Source organism: Scyliorhinus torazame, chromosome 7 (genome assembly GCF_047496885.1).
Source record: "Scyliorhinus torazame isolate Kashiwa2021f chromosome 7, sScyTor2.1, whole genome shotgun sequence".
Lineage (NCBI taxonomy): Eukaryota > Metazoa > Chordata > Chondrichthyes > Carcharhiniformes > Scyliorhinidae > Scyliorhinus > Scyliorhinus torazame.
This window is the reverse complement of record NC_092713.1, coordinates 203,161,781-203,185,110: the sequence shown is the minus strand read 5'-3', so window position 1 is coordinate 203,185,110 and position 23,330 is coordinate 203,161,781. Positions and strand designations below refer to the sequence as shown.

Below are 23,330 nucleotides of genomic sequence, written 5' to 3'. Positions count from 1 at the left end.
TTTCTGCCGTGTCTCGCAACCAAGAGACATACCCTTCCTGGGGGACACTGTCGGGGGAATGCTGCAGCCTTCTTCCCACACCGGGAAATGGCAAACAAATGCCGTGGGGGCCCTGTAACGAGCCCAAAAGTCCGTTCCAAGCAGGAGCTACCGAATATGCGACCTAGCTCTGCATAGCCGCACCCGGAAGTCCTTGGTTGTCATTTATAATAACAATGTCATTTATAATAATAATGTCATTTATATAAAGGACATAGATGACTATGCGGGGAGTAGTATCAGTAAGTTTGCGGATGACGCAAAGATTGGCCGGGTGGTTAAGAGTAAGGTTGAGTGTATTGGGTTACAGGAAGATCTAGATGGGATGGTCAAATGGGCAGTTAAGTGGCAGATGAAATTTAACCCTGAAAAGTGTGAGGTGGGGCAGCACGGTGGCGCAGTGGGTTAGACCTGCAGCCTCACGGCGCCGAGGTCCCAGGTTTGATCCTGGCTCTGGGTCACTGGCCATATGGAGTTTGCACATTCTCTCTGTGTTTGCATGGGTTTCGCCCCCACAACCCAAAGATGTGCAGGCTAGGTGGATTGGTGACGCTAAATTGCCCCTTAATTGGAAAAAATGAATTGGGTACTCTAAAATTGAAAAAAAACGTGAGGTGATACACTTTGGAAGGAGTAATGTGACAAGGGAGTGTTCAATGAATGACATGACACTGGGAAGTTCCCCTGAACAAAGAGACCTTGGCGTGTTTGTCCATAGATCTCTGAAGGCAGCAGGGCAGGTTAGTAGGGTGGCGAGAAAGGCCTATGGGACATTTGCCTCTATCAACCAAGGCATAGATTACAAAAGCAGGGAGGTCATGTTGGAGTTCCATAGATCTTTGGTGAGGCCACAGCTGGAGTACTGTATGTAGAAGGATGTCATTGCACTGGAGGGGTTGCAGAGGCGATTTACCAGGATGTTGCCTGGGATGGAAAATTTAAGTTATGAAGACAGATTGGATAGGCTTGGGTTGTTTTCGATGGAGCAGAGAAGGCTGAGGGGTGACCCGATCGAGGTGTATAAGATTATGGGGGGTGGACATGGGGGGATTTGAGCAAAATCATTTTTACCCAGAGGATGGTGACGGTCAGGAATGCATTGTCTGGGAGGGTGGTAGAGGCGGGTTGCCTCACATCCTTTAAAAAGAATCTGGGTGGGCACTAACATTCAAGGCTATGGGCCAAGTGCTGGCAAATAGGGTTAGCCAGGCCAGGTATTTTTCATACATCGGTGCAGACTTGATGGGCCTCTTCTGCACTGTATTATTCTGTGATGCAGAGTGTGGTAAATAATACCAGTGATTTGCAGGTGTAGATAACCACGTGGATATTGGATGTTGTGACAATGAAGAAATGGGTCAAAGGATAAGGCTGAGCATTAGATATTCGTGGATAAAAGGTATTCAGGAAAGATAGGAAAGGAAATTAAGGACAGTGCAGGTGGCAATATTGATAGAGCACATTGCAGCGCTAGAGAGGATGTTCCAGAAGGAATGAAGGACAGAATCTATTTGGCTAGAGCTAAGGAATAAAAAAAAAGTGCAATTACATTAGGTGCAGTCTATAGACCACAAACTGGTGGGAAGGATGAGAAGAATATAATTTGCAAAGAAATGACAATAATTATATCGTTAGCAAAAGAGAAAATGCTGGAAAGTCTCAGCAGGTCTGGCAGCATCAGGCTCAGCTTTGAGGAAAGGTCATCTGGACTATTTTCTCTCCTTACAGATGCTGCCAGACCTGCTGAGATTTTCCAGCATTTTCTCTTCTGGTTTCAGATTCCGGCCTCCTCAATCATTTGCGTTTAATTATGTAGTTATAATGGGGGAACTTCAATCCAAAGATCGAGTGGGACAGAGGGACAAGAGTTCCCAGAGTGTGTTGGGGGGAGGGCGAGCGGGAGAAAGCCAAGCTCTGTTTGGAGGGTCGGTCACTTCGAGAGCGGGTGGCCGAGCGGCGGGTGGGCATTGGGAGGTGGTGATGTTGGCAAATGCTTGCTGCCTGCCGGCGAAGACTGGCTTTTTCGAGAAGTTCGGCTGCCTGGGAGGAAAGGAACACGCGGAAAATTTCCAACCGGATCCAGTCTCTGACAGTTACGCCTGACGCCCCGCCCGCTAATTTGGACCGCTTGAGGAAAAATAAAAATGGCGGCGGGAATATCCAAATCGGATTTTTTGTTCAGTGTGCGCCCGACCGCGCAGGGAAAGGTGATCCCGGTTGGCAATCGGAAAGTCGTTAGGACGCAAGGGAGGCGGGGCCAGACGTGGCGGAGTGACGCCCGCCAGCGAGCGAGAGAGGCGGGGCCTGACGTGGCGGAGTGACGCCCGCCAGCGAGCGAGGGAGGCGGGGCCTGACGTGGCGGAGTGACGCCAGCGCCGCGGAGCGTGGTCGTCACGCGCTGAAGCTTCTGGGATGTGCGGAGCGGCAACATTGTAGCGAGAGTGAGTGTGGAACGCGGTGTATCTAATGTGAGTGTCAAAGGCGCCGTGAGACTGTCGCTGCCGGCGGCCAGCAGCGTGCCCACGTTGTCTCCGCCTGGCTGAACTTCCTGGCAGCACCAACACCCGTTTTTACTAAGTTATTTCTCATCTGCCTTTTTTTTTTACCATCTCTTTTGTATTTCCGGTAGGACCAGCCTCGCTGTGGGAACCAACAGGAAGCAGCATGGTTTAAGGAGCTAGCGCACTTTTCGTGAAAGAGAAAGGATTAAGGTAACGAAGAAATGCAGCATTTGAGAGAAGGGGATTGCCCATATTTTCTGAAGGGAAGAGGGGTGTGCTGCAAGGCCCCTGGCAGTCAGTCTGGGTTTCTTTACAGTGCTGCAGTTAGGCAGGTTGTAAACTTTCCAAGGCCCACCTTAAGTAGGATCAGAGAAAAGTTATAACTCCTTTAGGATCTTGCAGGCTAGTTTTGGGGGTCTTACATTCGCCACATGTTACTTCACATCAATAAAACGAGCCAATATTTCCTACTGTTCCTGTTCCAACACTCTAGGAGTGTGAATTGAATTGAAAAGACCTCCTTTTTTGCAGTTTTTCACGAATTAAATTTCACTTTAAAAAGACTGACTGGATTTTCACTTGTAAATTGACCAGTCTGTACTTGGACAATTTCGTCTTTTGTTTGATGTTGTTTACCATTGCGCTTTAGTTGCTGATCTGAGATTTTGGTCATTTACACCAACGCATAAGTTGTCATATAAATGTTGGGTTGGTGCTCATCTTCATTTATTAAGTGCTTGAGACTTTCTGGGTTAGTAGACTTGAATCATGTACATTTGACTGGAATGTAATTCCAATGCAGTGTCAAACTGAATTTAAAGGTAGCGTGTAGGACTCGCCCAGAACACTTATTTTTTTAAAAAATCCTGCGGTTAATTTAATTAATTGTATCTGGAAGGGCAAGGTGCTAGGGCCTCTAGATTGCCCTGCAAGTCATGCATTCTCCTGATTTTGATGTACATCGCAGGGTCAAATTCCTGAAACTCAAGCTGCAAACTTAATCTCATGGAATGCAGTGGTTCAAAAAGATGGCTCAATGCCACTTCCCACGTGGGGTATCTAGGAATTGGGTAACAAATGCCAACCATGCCAGCAATCTCACATCCCCAAAATTTGGATATTTAAGATGAAAAATGCAGGAGATGGAAATTGCCTGATTCAATGCCTAAAAAAAGTGCAAATAAGATTGAGAGTTAAGAGTTGGTGCACAATGTTAATAGAGGCCATTGGTTTACACTTTCCATAGAAAGTGGTTGGGACCACTGAACAAGATCCCTTGAAGCACCTAATTGATAGAATTTTATATGTTCTATCATCATTGACTAGCAGTCCTGAGTATGATTCTGCATAACACAGGTAAGCTGACCATTCACTAATTCAGGCCACTGCTTGAAAAGGTGGACTGTCCCACCTATAGAACTAGGAAGGTCAGTACCAAAATCAACCCAGTGTTTTTGTAAGCTGAGTGGGGGGCAATGATTTGTTATTGCTAGGCTTTGTTCAGAAACCGGCATTGTGCTACCCTGGGAGCCTGATCAGAGTCGTGATACAGCCAGTATTGTAGATTGATGTTGATATTCCAGGTGTGAAACTTTTATTTCTTATTCGTTCCTTGGTAAACATGCGGGCCTTGTGCACACTACATTTGCATTTGCCTCAATCGTTAAAATTCTTCCGGTTCATAAGCATTGTTGTGCTTCTTTCATCTGTGAGTTTAAATAAATATTCCGTCAAACCCAAAGTTTCTGTCTTTTTCTTGATATTGGTGATCATTAGGTACAGTCTCGTAAGCAGAGATCCTGTGGCCATTCTTTATACACGATTCACGATGTATATTGGAACTGTGTTCAACTGAGCCTTTTTTGCCATACTTCTCTGCACGTGTTCTTTTGAACTGGGGCCTTGCCTCCCCCTTAATTGGACGTACTGTGGCCATTTGTAGTTCCTTCATTGCTGAGACTTTTATTTCATGAAAGTACTAAAAGTTAATTTTACTTCTCAAGTGCAAACACGTATTGCTGCTGTAACAGTTGCAATATTTTGACTTGTGTACAACGGTTTTGTGTCATGTGCTGCTGAGCTGTTTAGACATATCCCTATTTTCAGCTAAGTTGGCTGGTCCCTGTCAAATTGGAAATGAAAAAGGGAAAAATGAACTATCCCATAATTGGTGTGTGCATGAACCTCTGGCAAGGTTGTTTCTTCCTGGTGTATCCGGTAATGGGATCTGATGTTTCCCTGAATTCTCAGGTGTATACGCCATCTCACAGTCACAGATCAGGCAGGGTTCTATCGCCAGCATATGCCGAGTTACCTGATCTTGGATGGGATACCGATCACTTCATTTTGGGTCAAGGGAAGGAAGATCGATGGGTGGAATTTGGTTTAAAATCCCTGTTCTTTTACCCTTGCTTGTAGTTTTACAACATCAACTTGCCTTGCGATCGGGTGGCAATATCACAGGGCGAGGAATCCAGAAGCATTCGGTTCAGGGGTTCAAATCCCACTACAACCGCTGGTGCAATTTAAATTCAATTTATAAAAATCTGGAGCATAAAGCCAGTCTCAGTTATGGTGACCACGCAACTATCGTAGATTGCCGTTTATAAATTAAAAAAAAATTGGGTTCACTAATGTCCTTCAGGGAAAGAAATCTGCCACCCGTATTTGGTCTGACCTACATGTGACTCCAGACCCACAGCAATATCGCTGACTCTTAACTGGCCTCTGAAGTGACGTAGCAAGTCACTCAGTTCAAGGACAATTTGGGATGAGCAACAAAAGCTGGCCGTGCCAGTGATGACCACATCCCACAAAATATATTTTTTTAAAATTGTCCCGTTAAAATTTGTAAACTCCCCAAGGCGTTTCACTGCAGTCTGATCATAGAACATAGAAAATACAGCACAGAACAGGCCCTTCGGCCCACGATGTTGTGCCGAACCTTTGTCCTAGATTAATCATAGATTATCATTGAATTTACAGTGCAGAAGGAGGCCATTCGGCCCTTTGAGTCTGCACCGGCTCCTGGAAAGAGCACCCTACCCAACTCAACACCTCCACCCAACACCAAGGGCAATTTTGGACATTAAGGGCAATTTATCATTGGCCAATTCACCTAACCTGCACATCTTTGGATCAGACAAAAAATGACATCAAAGAGGATATTAGGAAGTTTTAAAAGATGGGGTTAGGAGGTTTCTTAAAGAGTGAGACCAAGGTGGAGAAATGGCAGCAATTGGAGGGAATTTGAGAGTTGGATTTGCCAAGATAAGAGCCCAGGTCATTGGATATGGAAAGGGACAAATCTCTAAAGAGATTTTTAAAAATAAAAACATTTAGAGTATCCAATACCACTGCGCCACCATGCTGCCCCTCTAAAGAGATTTAAACATGGGGATAAATTTCTAACTTCTTGGCATTCAACTGGAAGATAATATCGGTCAGCAAGGGTGATAGGTGACTGGGACTTATTGTGCGAGGATATGGGCACCAGGTATTTGGATAAGTTGAAGCTGCTTCATGGGAGCATCATCATCAAGGAAGGATATTATTTCATTGGTGGTGTTTCATAGAATTTACAGAGCAGAAGGAGGCCATTCGGCCCAGCGGGTCTGCACCGGCTCTTGGAAAGAGCACCCTACCCAAGGTCAACACCCTATCCCCATAACACAGTAACCCCACCCAACACTAAGGGCAATTTTGGACACTAAGGGCAATTTATCATGGCCAATCCACCTAACCTGCATATCTTTGAACTGTGGGAGGAAACCGGAGCACCCGGAGGAAACCCACGCACACACGGGGAAGATGTGCAGACTCCGCACAGACAGTGACCCAAGCCGGAATCGAACCTGGGACCGTGGAGCTGTGATGCAATTGTGCTATCCACAATGCTACCGTGCTGCCACTAGGTTCACTAGGATGATTCCCAGTATGGAAGGATTGTCTTATGAGCAAAGGTTTAACAGGTTAGGACTCTGCTCTGGAATTTATTTGTGGGAAGCACGGTAGCACACGTGGCTAGCACTGTGGCTTCATAGCTCCAGGGTCCCAGGTTCGATTCCGGCTTGGGTCACTGTCTGTGCGGAGTCTGCACGTTCCCCCCGTGTCTGCGTGGGTTTCTTCCGGGTGCTCCGGTTTCCTCCCACAGTCCAAAGACATGCAGTTTAGGTGGATTGGCCATGCTAAATTGCCCTTAGTGTCCAAAAAGGTTAGGAGGGGTTAATGGGGATAGGGTGGAAGTGAGGGCTTAAGTGGGTCGGTGCAGACTCGATGGGTCGAATGCCTCCTTCTGCACTGTATGTTCTATGTTATTAAATTCCGAGTACTCAATTAATTTTTTCCAATTAAGAAGCAATTTATCGTGGCCAATCCACCTACCCTGCACATCTTTGTGTTCTGGGGGCGAAACCCACGCAAACACGGGGAGAATTTGCAAACTCCACACAGGCAGTGACCCAGGGCCTGGGTCGAACCTGGGATCTCGGTGCTGTGAGGCAACAGTGCTAACCACTGCATCAGCGTGCTGCCCACTACTCTTTGGAATTTAGTAGGAAGAGTGATGATCTAATTGAAACATATGGGATTTTTAAAGGGCTTTACAGGGTACATGCTGGGAGGATGCTTCCCCTCATGGGAGAGTCTAGGACCAGAGGACATAGTCTCAGAATAAAGGAGTGCTAATTTAAGACTGAGATGAGAAGGAATTTCTTCTCTGAGAGAGTCCTGGAACTCCTTGCCAATGAGAGTTGTGGGGGCAGAATCCTTGTGTATATCTAAGGCTGAGATAGATTCCTGACCAGTAAGGGAACCAAGGGTAGGAAAGTGGACATGAGGAATGTTGGATCAGCCATGACCCCTTTGAATGGTGGAGCAGGCTTGAGGGGCCGAACGTCCTACTGCTATTTTTAAATGAGGAACTATTAGTAAAGCTGATCAAAAGCTTAGTCGATTTTAATTTTAAGGAACATTTTAAAGACGATGACGAGGTTTGGGGAGGAAATTCCAGGGTTTGGGGGGCCTAGACCTCAAGGTTGTAAGGCTGGAAGAGACGACCGACAGGAACGGCAAGGTCGTGGATTGATTTTAACATGAGGGTGGGAATTTTAAACTTGGGGCTGTGCTGGATCAGGGAGCCAGTGTAGGTGAGCAGGTATGGGATTGATGGATGAGCAGGCCTTGGAGTGAACTAGGATATGGGAAACAGAGCTTTGGATGAGCTCATGGTTGTGGAAGATGGAAAGGCGGCTCGAGGAGAATGCCATCTGAATTATTTTAAAATTACAACATTATAGTCTGGCCGTACAATCTGGCGCTGCCTCAAATTGCACAGTGTGTAAGTAGGTAACCAGAGAGCTGTGAGTTGTACTTGCAAAATTACACTGTAAATAGGACATTAAATTAATATTCAAATGTCACTTACTATTGCACATTGTGTGGGAGTGAAATAAACATAGGGTGAGAAACAAAATGGTGCAGCATGAAGATGGGGGATTGTCATCTTTATATGCTAACTTCTCAGCTGCAAGTTGTAAAATACTTTTTGGCTGAACCACATGTGGGAATTAATTAGGGGAAAAGGAAACTCCTATCTGTACCTAACTGGAGATTATTTAAATTTCTTTTTTACAAAACAGGAGCTTTTGGAAATATTGAAACCTGTGAATTTTGATGTCTGATACCTCCGGTTTTTGCTGTGGTTAAAAGCTAATCCACCTTCAGTCATCAACGCGCTGATCCCTGAGCTGTAGTCCTCATGTCTGTGCCCGTCATGGACAAACACAAAGTAAAGCGGGCACGTCTTGATCGCATTTGCGAAGGTAAGAGGTTAAAAAAGTTGAAAAGGATATCTTGTGAAGTCGTGCCTCAGTGTGCTGCGTTTGAAGTAGAATTTACTTGTCCGCATTGCTTACGATTACGAGTTTATTTCACCTCTCCACTGAATTTTGATTTGGTTTAGTTGTGGGACTGGCAGCAGACTGTCACATATGTTGGTGCTCTCCATGTACTTAAGCTCGTGTGCGTAAGTTCTGAAACTTGTTGCGTTGGGAATCAATGACAGATTCATTCAGACCTGAAGTAAAAGGCGTTCATAATAGTACCTGCTGGGACGGCTGTGACCAGTGCTGTTATAAAGTGGCATTGAGATTTGTTGCGATTATTTTGACGAAAGGCTGAACTCCACTTGAAGGCTCCCATGTCACCATGAGTTGTTTTGAAAGGCCACCTGTTTCTGAAATCAAACCGAGATGACTCAGTTGTCCCAAATGCCCAGTGCTCATTGAAATGTTTGGATTAAAATTTTAATCTTGTGTATAAATGTGGAATACCAAGTAAGTGAATGTTGGTGATGGTGGCTGAGGTGAGCAGGGCTGCTTTGTCCTTGACGGAGTTGAGCTTCTTGACTTGTGCTTTGCAGGTAGTGGAAAGGCTTTGGGTAGTCAGAAGGCTAGTTACTCACTACACAATTCCTGGCCACTGACCTCTTGCAGCCACAGATTTTGTATGGTTAGTTCAGTTCCGTTTCTGATCACTGGTGATGCCAGGATGTTGTTGATAGGGGATTCAGCAATGCTGATACTATTAAATGTCAAGAAATGGTTCGCTTCTCTCTCTTGTAGATGGTCATTACCTGACAATCTTGTGGCACAAATGTTGCTTGGCATTTACCAACCTAAGCCTGGATGTTGTGCAGGTCTTGCATGTTGGTACAGAAGTGCTTCAGTATCTGAGAATTTGTAAATGGTGCTGAACAATTTGTAATCATCAAATATCCCACTTATTATTCTTAAGTTGACAGGGAGGTTAGTGAAACAACTGAAGTAGTTGGATCGATGATACTATCCCGAAGAATTCCTGCAACAATGCCCTGGACTGAGCTAATAGGCCTCTAACAATGACAACCATCTTCTTGCGCGCTAGTTATGACTCCAACCGGTGGAGAGTTTACGCACTGTTTGCCATTGACTCCTTGATGCTTAACTCAAAATCAGATGTTGCTTTGTTGTCAAGGGCAGTCACTCTTGCCTTGCCTCTGGAATTCAGCTCCTTTGTCCATGTTTAGACCAAGGTTGTTGTAAGGTCTGGAGCTGAGTGCTCCAAGCGGAACCAAACTGAGCATCGACAAGCAGGCTTTTGCAGATTAAGTTCTGCTTGATAGCACTGCTGATGGCATTTTCCATTACTTTAATGGTAGGCTGATGGTGTAGTAATTGAGTAACTGCATTGAGTCTGCCTTGTTTTTTGTGGAGAGAACATACTTGGACATTTTTCCATATTTTGGGCGAATACCGGTGTTGTACTTGTACTGGAACAGGTTTGTTAGGGCGCCGCTATTTCTGGGGCACAAGTCTTCAGTACCCTAGCCGAGATGTTGTCAGGGCCAAAAGCCTTTGCTGCTTCCAGTGCCTTCAGCTGTTCCCGGATGTGGATTGATTTGGCAGAAGACTGGGATCTGTGATGCTTGGACTGTCAGGAGGAGGCTGAGATGCATCACCCACTTGTCTCTTCTAGCTGAAAATCCAAATGTTTCAGCCTTGTCCTCTTTCCAGTTTTTTCAGCACACGATTGCATTATTTGGCAGTGTGGAAAAGTGTCACACCGGTGCAGTGGAGAAAAGACAATACTGCTGAAACTAGTGTTATGAGTGGTGCAGGAGAGTCTAACTCTGCAGCTGAAGGATACCCATACCATGATTTTAGTTGCTGGTTGATAACGCTTTGTGTAGCACATGGAAAAGTGGTGACACCAGAAAGTCTATTGTGGAATGAATGGGCTGTGGGATTATGCTGGCAACATCTGGGTGGGATTGTTGCCTAGTGGGAGGGGAACTAGTAATCCCACCGGCAACAGTCGCAAATTAATTTTTTGGGGTCACTTTACTGGATTCTTCTGGAGCTGATTGTGTGGGGGCCAGAAATACGATGAGACAGATTTCCCTCCTAGTGATGTCACTGAGAAAGCTTTTTAAATGATGCAAGGGCCCTTGGAAAAAAGTGTAACATTTGAATTGAAGATGGCCTCTGCACTAGAGTCCAATGTGATGAACTGGGGCACAAACGTAGTGTTGAAATGGGTGACACATGACCAACTGTTCCATACCAATATCCCACTTTTAGTTCCAAAGGGACATTGTTAAAATGTCACCTCCCAATCTCACTATTGTGCAATTTGGTTGTATGGGGCAGCACTGTGATTAGCACTGTTGCTTCACAGCTCCATGGTCCCAGGTTCGATTCCCGGCTTGGGTCACTGTCTGTGCAGAGTCTGCTCGTTCTCCCTGTGTCTGCGTGGGTTTCCTCCGGGTGCTCCCGTTTCCTCCCACAGTCCCGAAAGATGTGCTGTCAGGTGAATTGGATATTCTGAATTCTCCCTCTGTGTACCCGAACAGGCGCCGGAATGTGGCGACTAGGGGATTTTCACAGTAACTTCATTGCAGTGTTAATGTAAGTCTGCTTGTGACAATAAAGATTATTATTATAGTACCTAACCCATTCATTGTGCATTTAAAATGCGGGATCTGTTGTAGCTTGTGCGTTCCCTGAACCTGGATCCAGCCTTTTAGTTAATCAAAGTTGGGTTTAAAATGAACAGGGTAGGGCGGCATGCGGCGCAGTGGTTAGTACTGGGACTGCAGCGCTGAGGACCCGGGTTCAAATCCCAGCCCTGGGTCACTGTCCGTGTGGAGTTTGCACGTTCTCTCCATGTCTGCGTGGGTTTTACCCCCGCAACCCAAAGATGTGCAGGTTCGGTGGATTGACCACGCTAAATTGCCCCTTAATTGGAAAAATAAAAATAATTGGCTACTCTAAAACTAAAAATAAAGAAATAAAATGAACAGGGCAATCAAATCTGAAATCTTTCAATCAATTTCGGTGAGCTAGACATATTTTTCACTGTGTTTGACCAATGCTGCTAATTGTGCTATTGCCACTGTCCAAGATAAATAACCTTAATCTTTAAAGGTGGTAGCTGGTGACTATGTGTACTCCCAAAGGTTTGTAAATATCAACTGTTTGGTGCCCAGGGTTAAACCATATCTTAGTTCTCCAGAATGATGGAGTCACGGTCAGAATTGTATTGTATAATTGGCACTCTGCCAGAAGAATAAACTAGCACCTTTTTTTGGGTCTTGTGACTAAACAGGCCCGCCCTATTTTTGATCTCAGCCACACCTCGTATCCATCTATGGCTCTGGAATTCATCTCTTGGATGTAAAATAATATTTTAGCCTTCTGCTAAATTGCAAAAAAACACTTTTACTGAACTCGCATGCACGTCGCTAATATGTTCGCATTATTCGAAGCCTTTGCTCTGACTACACCGTATAGTGCACTGCATTGGCTGAACACAGCTCTGGGTTGCAGGTGGTGAAGAGGTGAATCTAATTTGTTCTTTATTTTTGTTTTTGTTTTAAAGAGTGTGAAATGGATGCAACATTTGATTAGCTGCAAATCAGCTTGTAGCCATATAATAAAAATGCTCCTCTATTGAAATACACAAGCTTACAAAATGCCACCAGTTTTTCTGACCGTATGCTGGAATCTTCAATAATGACCAATTTAGAGGGAATACTAGAAGTTGACAGAGGACCTTGTGAGAGAATGGACAGGGATGAGATTTTTCCACCTTGTGAGGGATTTCCGACTGACATCTTGGAAACCTGCATTTTAAATGCAAGTTCCGACCTTCAAGGCTAGTCCAAGGTTTTAAAAAATAGGTTTGTGAGAGCAGGAACTGACTGTAGAGTTATGATTGGAGGAGTAGTGAATGCAGGAGAGGCTGAGCTGCTCCTCCAATCACAGATGCTGTCTCTCCCATGCTTGCTCCTCCAATTACAGATTCTCCTCTTCCCACTCTTGCTGTTCCTGCAGAGAGAGAGTTGAAGATTAGCAGCGCAGCAAGGGCTGGAGGGAAGGAACCTATAATTGGAAGTTGAGGAGCAATCCATCTGGTTTAAATCTTGCAATGAAATGTGAGATGTTTGGTCCTGCTGCTGTCATGCAAGAAGGTTTGGGCTGTGCCGTCACTAATCACTTTTGGACCATCTGCTGGATACTGCCAAGGTGAAGAAGTAGAGCTTTGCACCCACCCCATCACATGCCTACTCAGAGGCTCACTTGTAGCAGTAGATAGGCTCCGTTTGCTGTGCATTATTAAGACCCTTGAGAGCCAAATGTTTTGAGTAAAAGTACTAAAAGTGCTGTTTGGTTCATTAAAGGCTGCATTCATAGTATATCCATAGTTGTTTGTAAATAGCATGGATTGCTGTTTGCAGTCTGATGAGAGGGTGGATCTTGAGTTCACTGGCATTGATGATGTTCACGTGAACTGCATGAGTTTAAATGTAGATTTGGTGGTCTTGTGATTATTCAATGGTGGAAATCATTGGGGGTGGGTGGGAAACAGGAGGTAAGCTGTTCATCATATTAGAGTTTACCATTCCTCTGCTCTTGTTGTCAAGTTTTTGATAACTGATTCAGTTAAGTATCTTGCCAGCGATGCCGTGCCACTCCGCGATGCCGGCGACATAGGTCAGTGAGGTATTTGGCTCTTCCCATTTTCATCATAAACAAGCAAAGAAAAAACAAGCAAAAACAAATACAATTACAATCCTCCACACACAAATCGCACCCCGCTCAATAAACAGACCAAAACATCTACCCGCACATTCCAGGTTAAAAAATTGAAATTAACAATCAATCTGTAAACCGTATAACCAAAGACAACAATACCGCCGACCCCCCCCCCTCTTCAATGGCAACCAATTCTCGAAAGTGCATAATAAACAGCCCCCATGAATTGTAAAACTCTTGCTTCAGCTGAAACTTCACCTTCCCGAGAGTCAAAGAATTTCAAGTAGGTCTCCCCGCCAAGCCGAAGCACAGGGTGGAGAAGCTAACCTCCACCCCAACAGGACCCGCCTCTGGGCAATCAGCGAGACAAAGGCTAAAACATCTGCCCTTTGCACCCTCCTGCTGCCCGAGCCAATCTGACACCCTGTAAATGGCTTCTAGTGGCCCTGGTTCCAAGTTCACGCTATCCCCGGGATGACGCGGGAAAATCTCCCTCCAACAAACCCCTCACATTACCAGGGGTCTCTCACCAACCCCCCCCCCCCCTAATCGCCAACATCACTCCGGGCTCTGCCCACTGGGCTTGGCCCGCCTCGCCCCATTGTTACCATCGAACCCTCCTCTGACTTTTCGATCTGACTATCGATCGCCTCCTCTGACTTTTCACACCACCTAGGTCCATCAAAACCTATTCTACCAGGCTCCAATGGCTGCGGCCCATTCCCCCCCCCCCCCACCACACTCCCCTTCATGAACCAGTGTGGAGACCCCTGCCCAGGCTCCCCCCCCCCCCCCCCCCCCCAAGCAAAGAAATCCCCTTCAACACAACACCAGTGTAAATACACAAACCCCATTAAAGCCATCATTGCAAAAAAAAAAAAAAATCCCAGCTCCTACCTTGTCCAAATACGCAACGTCACCTCATTTAATGCATATAATAACATGAGATAAAAAAGTAGAGCCATATACAATCTTCCAACCCCCCTACCCTCAGTCCAAGACCAATCCTCAATCCCATTTCTCACTTCTGCCAAGTCATGCCTTCACAAACACCTCCACTTCCACTGTCTCAAAATACAAGGGCTTTCGAGTTGTAGGTCACCCTCAACTTAGCTGGGTACACCATGCCGGATTGCACACAGCTTTATACAGTGCCGTCTTCACCCGGCTGAAGACCACCAGCCTCCTTGCCGACTCCACGGTTAACTCCTGGTATATGGTATACCAGCTCCAGCCTACTGGACCTCCTGCTTCTGCTTTGCCCAACTCAGGATCTTCTCCTTCACGCGGTACCTCTGGAAACAAATAATCACTGCTCTTGGCGGCTCATTCACCTTTGGTTTAGGCCTCCACGACCTATGAACCCGATCCAGTTCATACCAGGAGGAATCCTCCCCCTCTCCCAACAGCTCCCCCAACATCTTGGCAATTCGGGCAGGCCCACGATCCTCAGATTTTGCCGTCTAGTCTAGCTCTGTTTTCCAGGTCCTCCACTTTGGCTCGCAGACCCTTGTTGGCCTCCACCACCCTCTGCAGCTCCTCACCCATCAAGGTGAGCTGATCAGTGTTGCGACAAGGCCTCCTCCACTCCTTTCAGTTTCTCACCCTGCTCCAGCACCTCGACCTATGTCCTCGACACCACGCCTTCACTGGGGCAATCACCTCTTCCACCAGCACCTTCAATGCTGCCATCATCTCCTTCCTCATCACCTCCATGTGTTTTGTGAACTGTTTTTCAAGATCCAAAGCCATCACCTCGGTCATCTTTTCTGCCGTGAACAGTGCGGCCCCACCCAGCGACCCAGCATCCACCATCCTTCCAGTTGCTGAGCAGACCCTTCCACTCATCAGTGAACCGTCGCTCGCTCCCTTCTTCACGGCGGCTTTCCTTTGGGTTTTGGACATCCTCCTTCCGTATGGCTTCCTGAACTTAATTAACGAGAAATCGCCCCTGGGGCCGAGCATTAAATTCTAAAAAAATCAAGCCTAGAGCAGGAGCCACCCAACGTGTGACTTCCTCCTACATGCCTTGGAAGTTGCTATTTGGCTCCTCTGTTGTTGGAGATGGTCATTGGCTGAAAGTAAAGAAAGAATAAATTTGTCTTTATACTGCACCCCTCATTCTCTTGACATCTCAAAATTCTTCAGTTAATGTTGCCATTGTTGCATAAAGAAATTGGACTGGGTGGTGTTTGCAGTGAATTTTGGTTAGCAGAATTGTGGCTAATGTGTTACTTGATGGCTTCTCCTATTACTTTGCTGATTGGAAGGTGATGGTATTATTTTGCTGGACTAGGTTTGCTCTTTTTTCATTGCAAATGGGAAATACAGGATGGAACTGTGGCGCAGTGGTTAGCACTGCTGCCTCATGGCTCGGGGGGAACCCCTGTTCGATCCCGGGCCACTCGTGTGGAGTTTGCACATTCTTCACGTGTCTGCGTGGGTCTTACTCCCACAACCCAAAAGATGTGCAGGGTAGGTGAATTAGCCACGCTAAATTGTCCCTGAATGGGAAACTATTTGCAGTACGATGAACTTTTAAAGCACAGTTTCACTATTAATCATTGCCTCCGCTGCAGAGATCCAATATTTCAGATTAATTATGTGACACAAGACTTTCTCAACCAGAGGCAGGGAGGGTACCAGCATGCTCCCATCCTTGTCCATTTCAGAAGTGTAAGAATTTTTTTATTTAAAAAAACATGCCCAAAAAAAAAAATGTTGTGTTTGTGATTGAGCTCTAAATGCCAAATTATGCTGCAATTCACACTTGTAGGATTAGGGCGGGCAAACGCTCAAGATTATGAAGGGCAGGTTTAGGACAAATGTCAGAGGTATTTCTTTGCGGAGAGGGTGATGAGCAGCTGGAGTGGGCTGCCAAGAGGGATAGCTAAGGCACTCAGCTTAATTTAGGAAGCAAGTCATTGTTGTAACGGGGTGAGCTGTAGGAGAGGTATTTTGGAAATAGATTAAATGGACCGGGAGGGCTTTCCTAATCTAAACTGATTTTATAGAGAGTGCACTGCAGTGCTCAACTTGACTGGCGTACAGTTGAGTGTAATCTCATGCTTCGTGCAAGCAGAGTATTCCTGAGTAAAACGGCATATGCAGGGTTGCCGCTTTGGTTGGGAATATTGGGAGGTTTCATCACATGAGCTCCCACCCCCCCATGTCCCCTCCATTTGTCACCCTACATATACGTCCTCGGCTTCACATCCTTATGCCAATTGGAAAAGAAACGAGACTTTGTTACTTTTTGTATAATTTATGACCATCAGTCGAATGGCCGCCTTTTTTTTTTACCCGTCCCCATTTTTTATATCCAATAAAAAGTGTAAAAGAGGACAGCACGGTGGCACAGTGGTTAGCTTTGCTGCCTGTGGCGCTGAGGACCCGGGTTCGAATCCCGGCCCTGGGTCACTGTCCGTGTGGAGTTTGCACATTCTCCCTGTGTCTGCGTGGGTTTTGCCCCCACAACCCAAAAGATGTGCAGGATAGGTAATTGGCCACACTAAATTGCCCCTTAATTGGAAAAAAGATAATTGGGTACTCTAAATTTATTTTAAAAAAATTGTTAAAGGAAATTAAAAGAAACACTTGCGGGAAAGGCTGTTTTTTCTTCTTCTGGGTTACATGTAACAGTGTGCTGGAGATGAATCTTTCATTGATGGCGACTACAGGAGAATCGTGGCGGGTGAATTAGCCTAATGTGAAACGTTTGTGGTAATATGAAAACTGCTTTCCTGTTCCTGTCGTTTAAAGGTAATATCACATGATCCTCGAGAGCCCAGTGAAAATGGATGTGTGGGACACCGAACCTGGAGGTCTGGTGATGGAACCTCCAACAATGTTTGCGGTCAGAGTTGGAAACCTCCTCACGGCGCCGAAGTCCCAGATTCGATCCCGGCTCTGGGTCACTGTCTGTGTGGAGTTTATACATTCTCCCCGTGTTTGCGTGGGTTTTTCCCCCAAAACCCAAAGATGTGCAGGGTAGGTGGAATGGCCATGCTAAATTGCCCCTCAATTGGAAAAAAATAATTGGGTGAACTAAATTTATAAAAGAAAAGAGTTGGAAACCTCCTTACCTCGAGTGCCATTTTACAAAAGTGGTACCGGGGTTTCGGGGAGGGCTGGGGGAGGGGGTTTGGCAGAAGCAAGGGGAGAGATTGAGGAAGCTAGGGTTATGCTCATGAGAGCAGGAAATGTTAAGAGAATGCTTGACTGATGAATGGATGAAAATCCTGAATGATTTTGGTGGCAAGTAGGTTTCCAATGCCAAAAGGTTGTGCAAGTGGTCACATGAGTTTTTATTTTACGGGGCAAGGTGTTCTGATCTGGAATGCAGTGGGTAAAAGGGCGGTGGGAACAGATTCATGAATAGTTTCCAAAAAATAATTTAATAATGCTTGGAAAAGTAATTACAGGGTTATGGGAAAAGAGCAGAGGATTGGGATTAATTGGAGAGCTCTACCAGAGAGCTGGTAAAGTTCAACGGGCCAAATGGCCTCCTTCCTGCTACATCATTCTGTGCTATTTAAAAAAAAAAAAAAAAATTGAACCAGAATAAGGGTAGATCCTTTGTCCCTGGCAGACAACATTGCATTCAGTTACTCCGATGTCCGCAGCTTTAAAAGTATAAAGCTAATCGGTTAGTTTGATCTCATTCTGGCAAAGTACCTACCCTACTAGCTTTGCACTGTGGCTTTAATGTTTCCTTTAAGAGACAAACTGAACCTTCGATGTGGCATGAAACAAAATGATAGTCCCTCACTGTGTAGTTGACCTAGAATACCAGACGGTAAATTGAGTGGGGCTCAAATCCACAGTCTTCTGACCGTCGTTACTAACTGAACCAATATAGTTGTAACAGTGTGCCGTCACAGGGGCATAGAATGATGCAGCAGAGCCATCATTTGAATGAGCCATCCAATCTGTCCCGTACTCGTGCTCTTTCCCCAAATCTTGCGACTGCAAGTACACATCCAGTTCCCTTTCGAAAGAAAGTTATTGAATCTGCTTCCAACATTCTTTCCAGGCCCTGCGTTCCAAATTGTAGCCATTTGCTATTTAAAAAAACATTCTCACGTTGTCGCCACTGTAAATCAGTTTTCCACTGGTTATTGACGTTTCTACTACTGGAAACTCTTTCTCCTTGTTTATTCTTTCTAAACGCATTATTGTTGAACTCCTCCATCAGATCTCCTCTGAACCATTTGTGCTCAAAAGGAGAACAACCCCAGGTTTGCTGGTCTCTCCACGTACATGGAATCTCTCATCACTGGTACCATTCTTGTTTATTGGTTCCTATTCTTGACTTCTGTCCAAATTTAATGGTATATCTGTTTGAAATGTTTTACTTTGATATGCTCCTAATAACTAGATGTCTTGTAGTATTTGGCGCATACTTGTGGACACTTTCTTTCATTGTTACTTTGCCTTGTTTTTATGTCTCACCAGCAATACCCGTCTGCACATTGCTATAGCCGTGTTGTGATGACTAACTGTCCTTTCCATGCCTTACATTCCATGTTTATTTATAGAAAGGGTTGGGGGCGAAATCACTGTACAATTGCCACCTTCAATGAGTAGCTTACTGTTGGCTCCGCACTTCTGCAGTTTGCAATGCATCTTCGATTCTAGAATTTTGAGTTGCTGCCAGCTTAACTAATATCTAGAGCTCAGTACAGATCCCTTCGAAAAATTGTCAGTTGGATATGTTGCAGATTTGACACTGGATAAATTATAGGCTGTTGTATTCTAAAACTGCATCCCTTGGACCTAGATTTGTAATGTCCTAACCTCATATTGAGCTCTTCTGTTTCCAGAATTTGTAGGATTCTCCACATCAGTCAGCACCTGGGCCAGGTGGATGGCTCATTTTCCATGGCTCTGTCTCTGCTCTTAAACTGTCGAAGTGCCAGTGTGTTCATAGAATAGAATCCCTACAGTGCGGAAGGAGGCCATTTGACCCACCGGGCCTCCGAAAGAGCACTAGGCCCATTCCCCCACTCTATCCTTGTAACTCCACCTAACCATTCAACACTAAGGGACAATTTAGCATTGCCAATCCGCCGAACCTGCACATCTTTTGTGTAATGATTTTATAGAATCATAGAATTATCATGCAATCCCTACAGTGCAGAAGGAGGTAATCGGTCCAGCGAGTCTGGTCCACCATTCAATGGGATCATGACTGATCTGATATCCTCAACTCCACTTTCCCGCCTTATCCTCATAACCATCGATTCCCGCCTAATCCTCATAACCCTCGATTCCTGCCTTAACGCCGTAACCCTCAATTCCTGCCTTAACCCTGTAACCCTCAATTCCTGCATTATCCCCATAACCCTCAATTCCCGCCTTATCCCCATAACTCTCGATTCCCACCTTATCCCCATAACTCTCGATTCCCGCCATCCCCATAACCCTAGATTCCCGTATTGTTTAAAAATGTCTATCTCAACCGTGAACATATTTAAAAACCTAGCCTGTAGTCCTCTGCAGTAAAGAATTCCACAGATTCATCATCCTCTGAGAAGAAATTCCTTCTCATCTCGGTCTTAAATCTGAGATCTGTTAGATGGTATCAAAAGTCTTAATTTTGAACATCCTAGAGTTTGTTTTAAAGATGCCAATTTACCATTCAATCGCCAAATATTTGTTTGAGATTCTGAATTTTAGTTTTGCAGCTCCCAATCGCTTTTATTTCAGACAATTACAAGGGGGTTGCAGAGCCCTGGTCCAGTGAATAAAGGGATGCATCAATTGTGGGATATGGAGTAAAAGCTATCGGCAGGTTTTGATACTGGTTGAGCACGTGGACTGGCTGAATAAGGTGAAGAGAATGGCGAGCAAGAAAGTGCAAGTACTGATGGTGAGACCGGGACAGACTTCTTGAGGAAGAGCCTCCAATAGTGCAAGAGGGAGAGTGTGCTGATAGACGTGAAAGAAATTAACTTGAATAGATTACACAGTCAGTGAAGGCCACATCCAATTTCCTAATAAAATCATTGATCATCTCTGCTTCCACCACATTCACAGCTAGTCAGATCCCAGTCACTATCACTTGTGTAAAAAAAAAGCTTTGCATCCCTGCGTATTTCTTGACTCAAAGCTTAAAACTGTTGTGCTCGAATTATCAGCTAATTGGAACAGCTATTTGTCTACCTTAAAACTGTCATAATATTGTTGAGTTTAACCACTTAACCTAACCTACACATCTTTGGACACTAAGGGGCAATTTAGCATGGACAATCCACCTAACCGACACATCTTTGGACAGTGGGAGGAAACCGGAGCACTCGGAGTAAACCCATGCAGACATTGGGAGAATGTGCATGCTCCACACAGACAGTCACCCAAGGCTGGAATTGAACTCTGGTGCTGAGAGGCAGCAGTTCCTACGTGCCGCGTGGCACCATGTCCTGTCGGATTAGAATTGTCCATTTTCCCTGTGGAGGACCAGCGAATCTTCTCTCCTTGTCATCTGTGTGCTAAAATTTGGGAAATCACGTCACTTTACCACTTTGTCAAGATAGCCGTTGATGTAAATATTCAACAACAAAAAACAATTTTTATTTGCAAAAGTAATGAAAAAATAGCTCCAACTGATCGTGAATTGAAAAATACTCAAAAGTAACTCCAATTGAAAACACATATGAAAGATCATACTGGTGTACTGGGTTGCAGCCCTTTCACTGGAGTTTCAAACCAACTAAGATTGAGTCCAATTTGCTTCTTGTGGCTTTCAGAGAAAATCTCAAGATTAAGTTGGGTCTATTTGATCACTGACTGGACTAATGAAGAATGAGTAAGATAAAGTGAAAGTTGTGAGTTATGATATGAGAGATTAAGTTGAATATGAAGTTTGGAACTAATCTGATGAATAAAAATGGTCCCTTGCAATCCTTATGAGCAATGAGACAAATTGAGCAAATGCATAGGTTGATCATATCAAATGGCCAGTCATAGGCAACCATATCTCTGAGAACTTGCTTGTTTTCGTTAGGCGATTGGGGAAGAATTTTGCAAACTTCCTTCCTGTAATTGTCCAGAAGATTTTATTTTCATCTTTAGGAGTTAGCATTGCCAGTGATTGGGGAGGGTAGTGTACAGGGTTTCATCGTCTACTGAATAAAGAACTTGACTTGCCTGTGATTTTGCGCAAACCTTCCACTATCACTTTGGTTGTAAGAATGAGTAAGAGTGGGAAATGGAAATGGTACTACATGTAGAAAGTACTCTTCTGGTTTTGGGGAAGCTTTATGATTCAACTGATACTGAAGCGTGTGGCATTTCCAAGCCGTATCTTGTTGAACGCAAACAAAAATCTTCAACTAACGATGAAAATTAGTTTATCAATTCTGACAATCTGATCAGCCTGTTCAGTGGAGATATTTATCAGTTGTACAGGAAGTTCATGAAATATCTTTTGTTAATGTGTCAATTCACTTTTTATTTTCAAAATGATCTAGCACATGGGCTGCAAGTGAGGTTTATACTCTACTGAAGAAGAGAAGCTTTGCATTTATATGGCCCCTTATTCTGTCTCAAATTTTGAAGTGTACTAGTTGTTTGTAGACAGTTACACGGCTGTTTTGTGCCAGCCACACACCACAACACCAGTAGGATGAATGTTCAATCTTATTTTGATGCTTCTTAGGGAGAACTTAGTGCTCCTCCTTTCTGGAGGACCTTTACCAACAGGGCCTTGCTATAATGCCTCAGCAAAAGTCTTGAGCAAGTAGCACTTTTTGTCCACTTTGCTAGCAAAAACGAGAAGGCAGACTATTATCTGAATGATCGTAAATTAGGAGAGGGGAATGTGCAACGAGAACTGTGTCCTTGTATATCAGCCACTGAAGGTACAGCAGACGGTGAAGAAGGCAAATGGCATGTTGGTCTTCATTGCAAGAGGATTCGAGTACAGGAGCAGGGATGACTTGCTGCAGTTATACAGGGCCTTGGTTATACAAGGCCACACCCGGAATAATTTGTGCAGTTTTGGTCTCCTTATCTGAGGGAGTGCAGCAAAGGTTTACCAGACTGGTTCCTGGGGTGGTGGGACTGATGTATGAGGACAGATTGAATCAGTTAGGATTGTATTCGCTAGAGTTCATGAGAATGAGGCGGGATCTCATAAAAACCTATAAAATTCTAACAGGACTAGACAGGTTGTTTGCAGGAAGGTTGTTCCTGATAGTGGGTGTGTCCAGAACCAAGGATCACAGTCTGAGGATAAAGGATAGACCATTTAGGACAGCGATGAGGAGAAGGTTCTTCACCCAGAGTATGGTCGGCCTGTGAAATTTGTTATGACAGGAAGTAGTTCTGGTCAAAGAAATTCCATGTTTTCAGGAAGCAGTTCGATATAGCACTTGGGGTGAAGGGTATCAAAGGATATGGGGGAAGCAGGATTAGGCTGTTGAGATGGATGATCAGCCATGATCATAATGAATGGTGGAACAGGCTCGAAGGGCTGAATGGCCTCTGCTCCCCTTTTCTATGTTTCTAAACCAGTGTCCACCTAGATTCTGTGCTAAAGTCTTGGAGAGGAGTTTGAACTGTCAGATAACCAGAATTAAAAGCTGTTATTCACAATTTTCTTCAGAACTGTTCTGTTATATTTAGTTTTGATTTGAATATACATATATGTGTAGCTGTGGCAATGATGGGGTCAGGCTCATCTGTGATGCACTGTTTAGTTGAGTAGCTGAATCACTGTTGTGGCAAGCACATGGAAAAAGTACCAAAGGATCCCAGGCTTGTGGAAATATATGCTTTTTGAGTTGCAGCTTCCAGAGAAGTAAGAAAGAACTTGCATTTATATACGAAGGCGAGAGGAATATTTAATTGGCAAAGAGAAATATCTCCCATGAATTTGAGATGAGTTTTTGCTTTAACACCTGAAGCTGTGCCATGGAATATTGTTTAAAAAAAATATATTTTTGTTTTTTTAACATTTTGTACATAACACAAAACAACGCAATAACCGAAGAACCCCTCTCCCTACTCAACCAACCAATAAATATAGGACCCCCAACCCACCCCCCAGCAGCTGATGGTGACCAAGTGAAGAAAAAGAATAAACAGATTCCATCTCTATTGAAACCCATCAATTGCCCCTTCAAGGTGAACTTAACGTCTCAAGATGCAGAAACTCCATCAGGTACCCCAGCCACACTGAGGCACAGGCGGAGAAGCTGACCTCAAT

At 44.7% G+C, this 23,330-nt stretch overlaps 1 protein-coding gene across 4 annotated transcripts in view; it reads left to right on the top strand.

Moving 5' to 3' along the window:
- Nucleotides 1-2,387: 2,387 nt before the first annotated feature.
- Nucleotides 2,388-23,330, top strand: part of LOC140426789 (C-terminal-binding protein 1-like) — a 140,413-nt gene continuing 119,470 nt past the window's right edge. Inside the window, exons 1-3 of one of the 4 annotated variants that reach the window (XM_072511956.1) lie at nucleotides 2,388-2,507; nucleotides 2,669-2,750; nucleotides 8,180-8,362. In XM_072511956.1, coding sequence (XP_072368057.1) covers nucleotides 8,299-8,362 — 64 coding nt within the window. In that variant the 5' untranslated portion in view covers nucleotides 2,388-2,507; nucleotides 2,669-2,750; nucleotides 8,180-8,298. The remainder of the gene's footprint in view (nucleotides 2,508-2,668; nucleotides 2,751-8,179; nucleotides 8,363-23,330) is intronic. The other 3 variants (XM_072511957.1, XM_072511959.1, XM_072511960.1) reach the window with 3 other exon arrangements.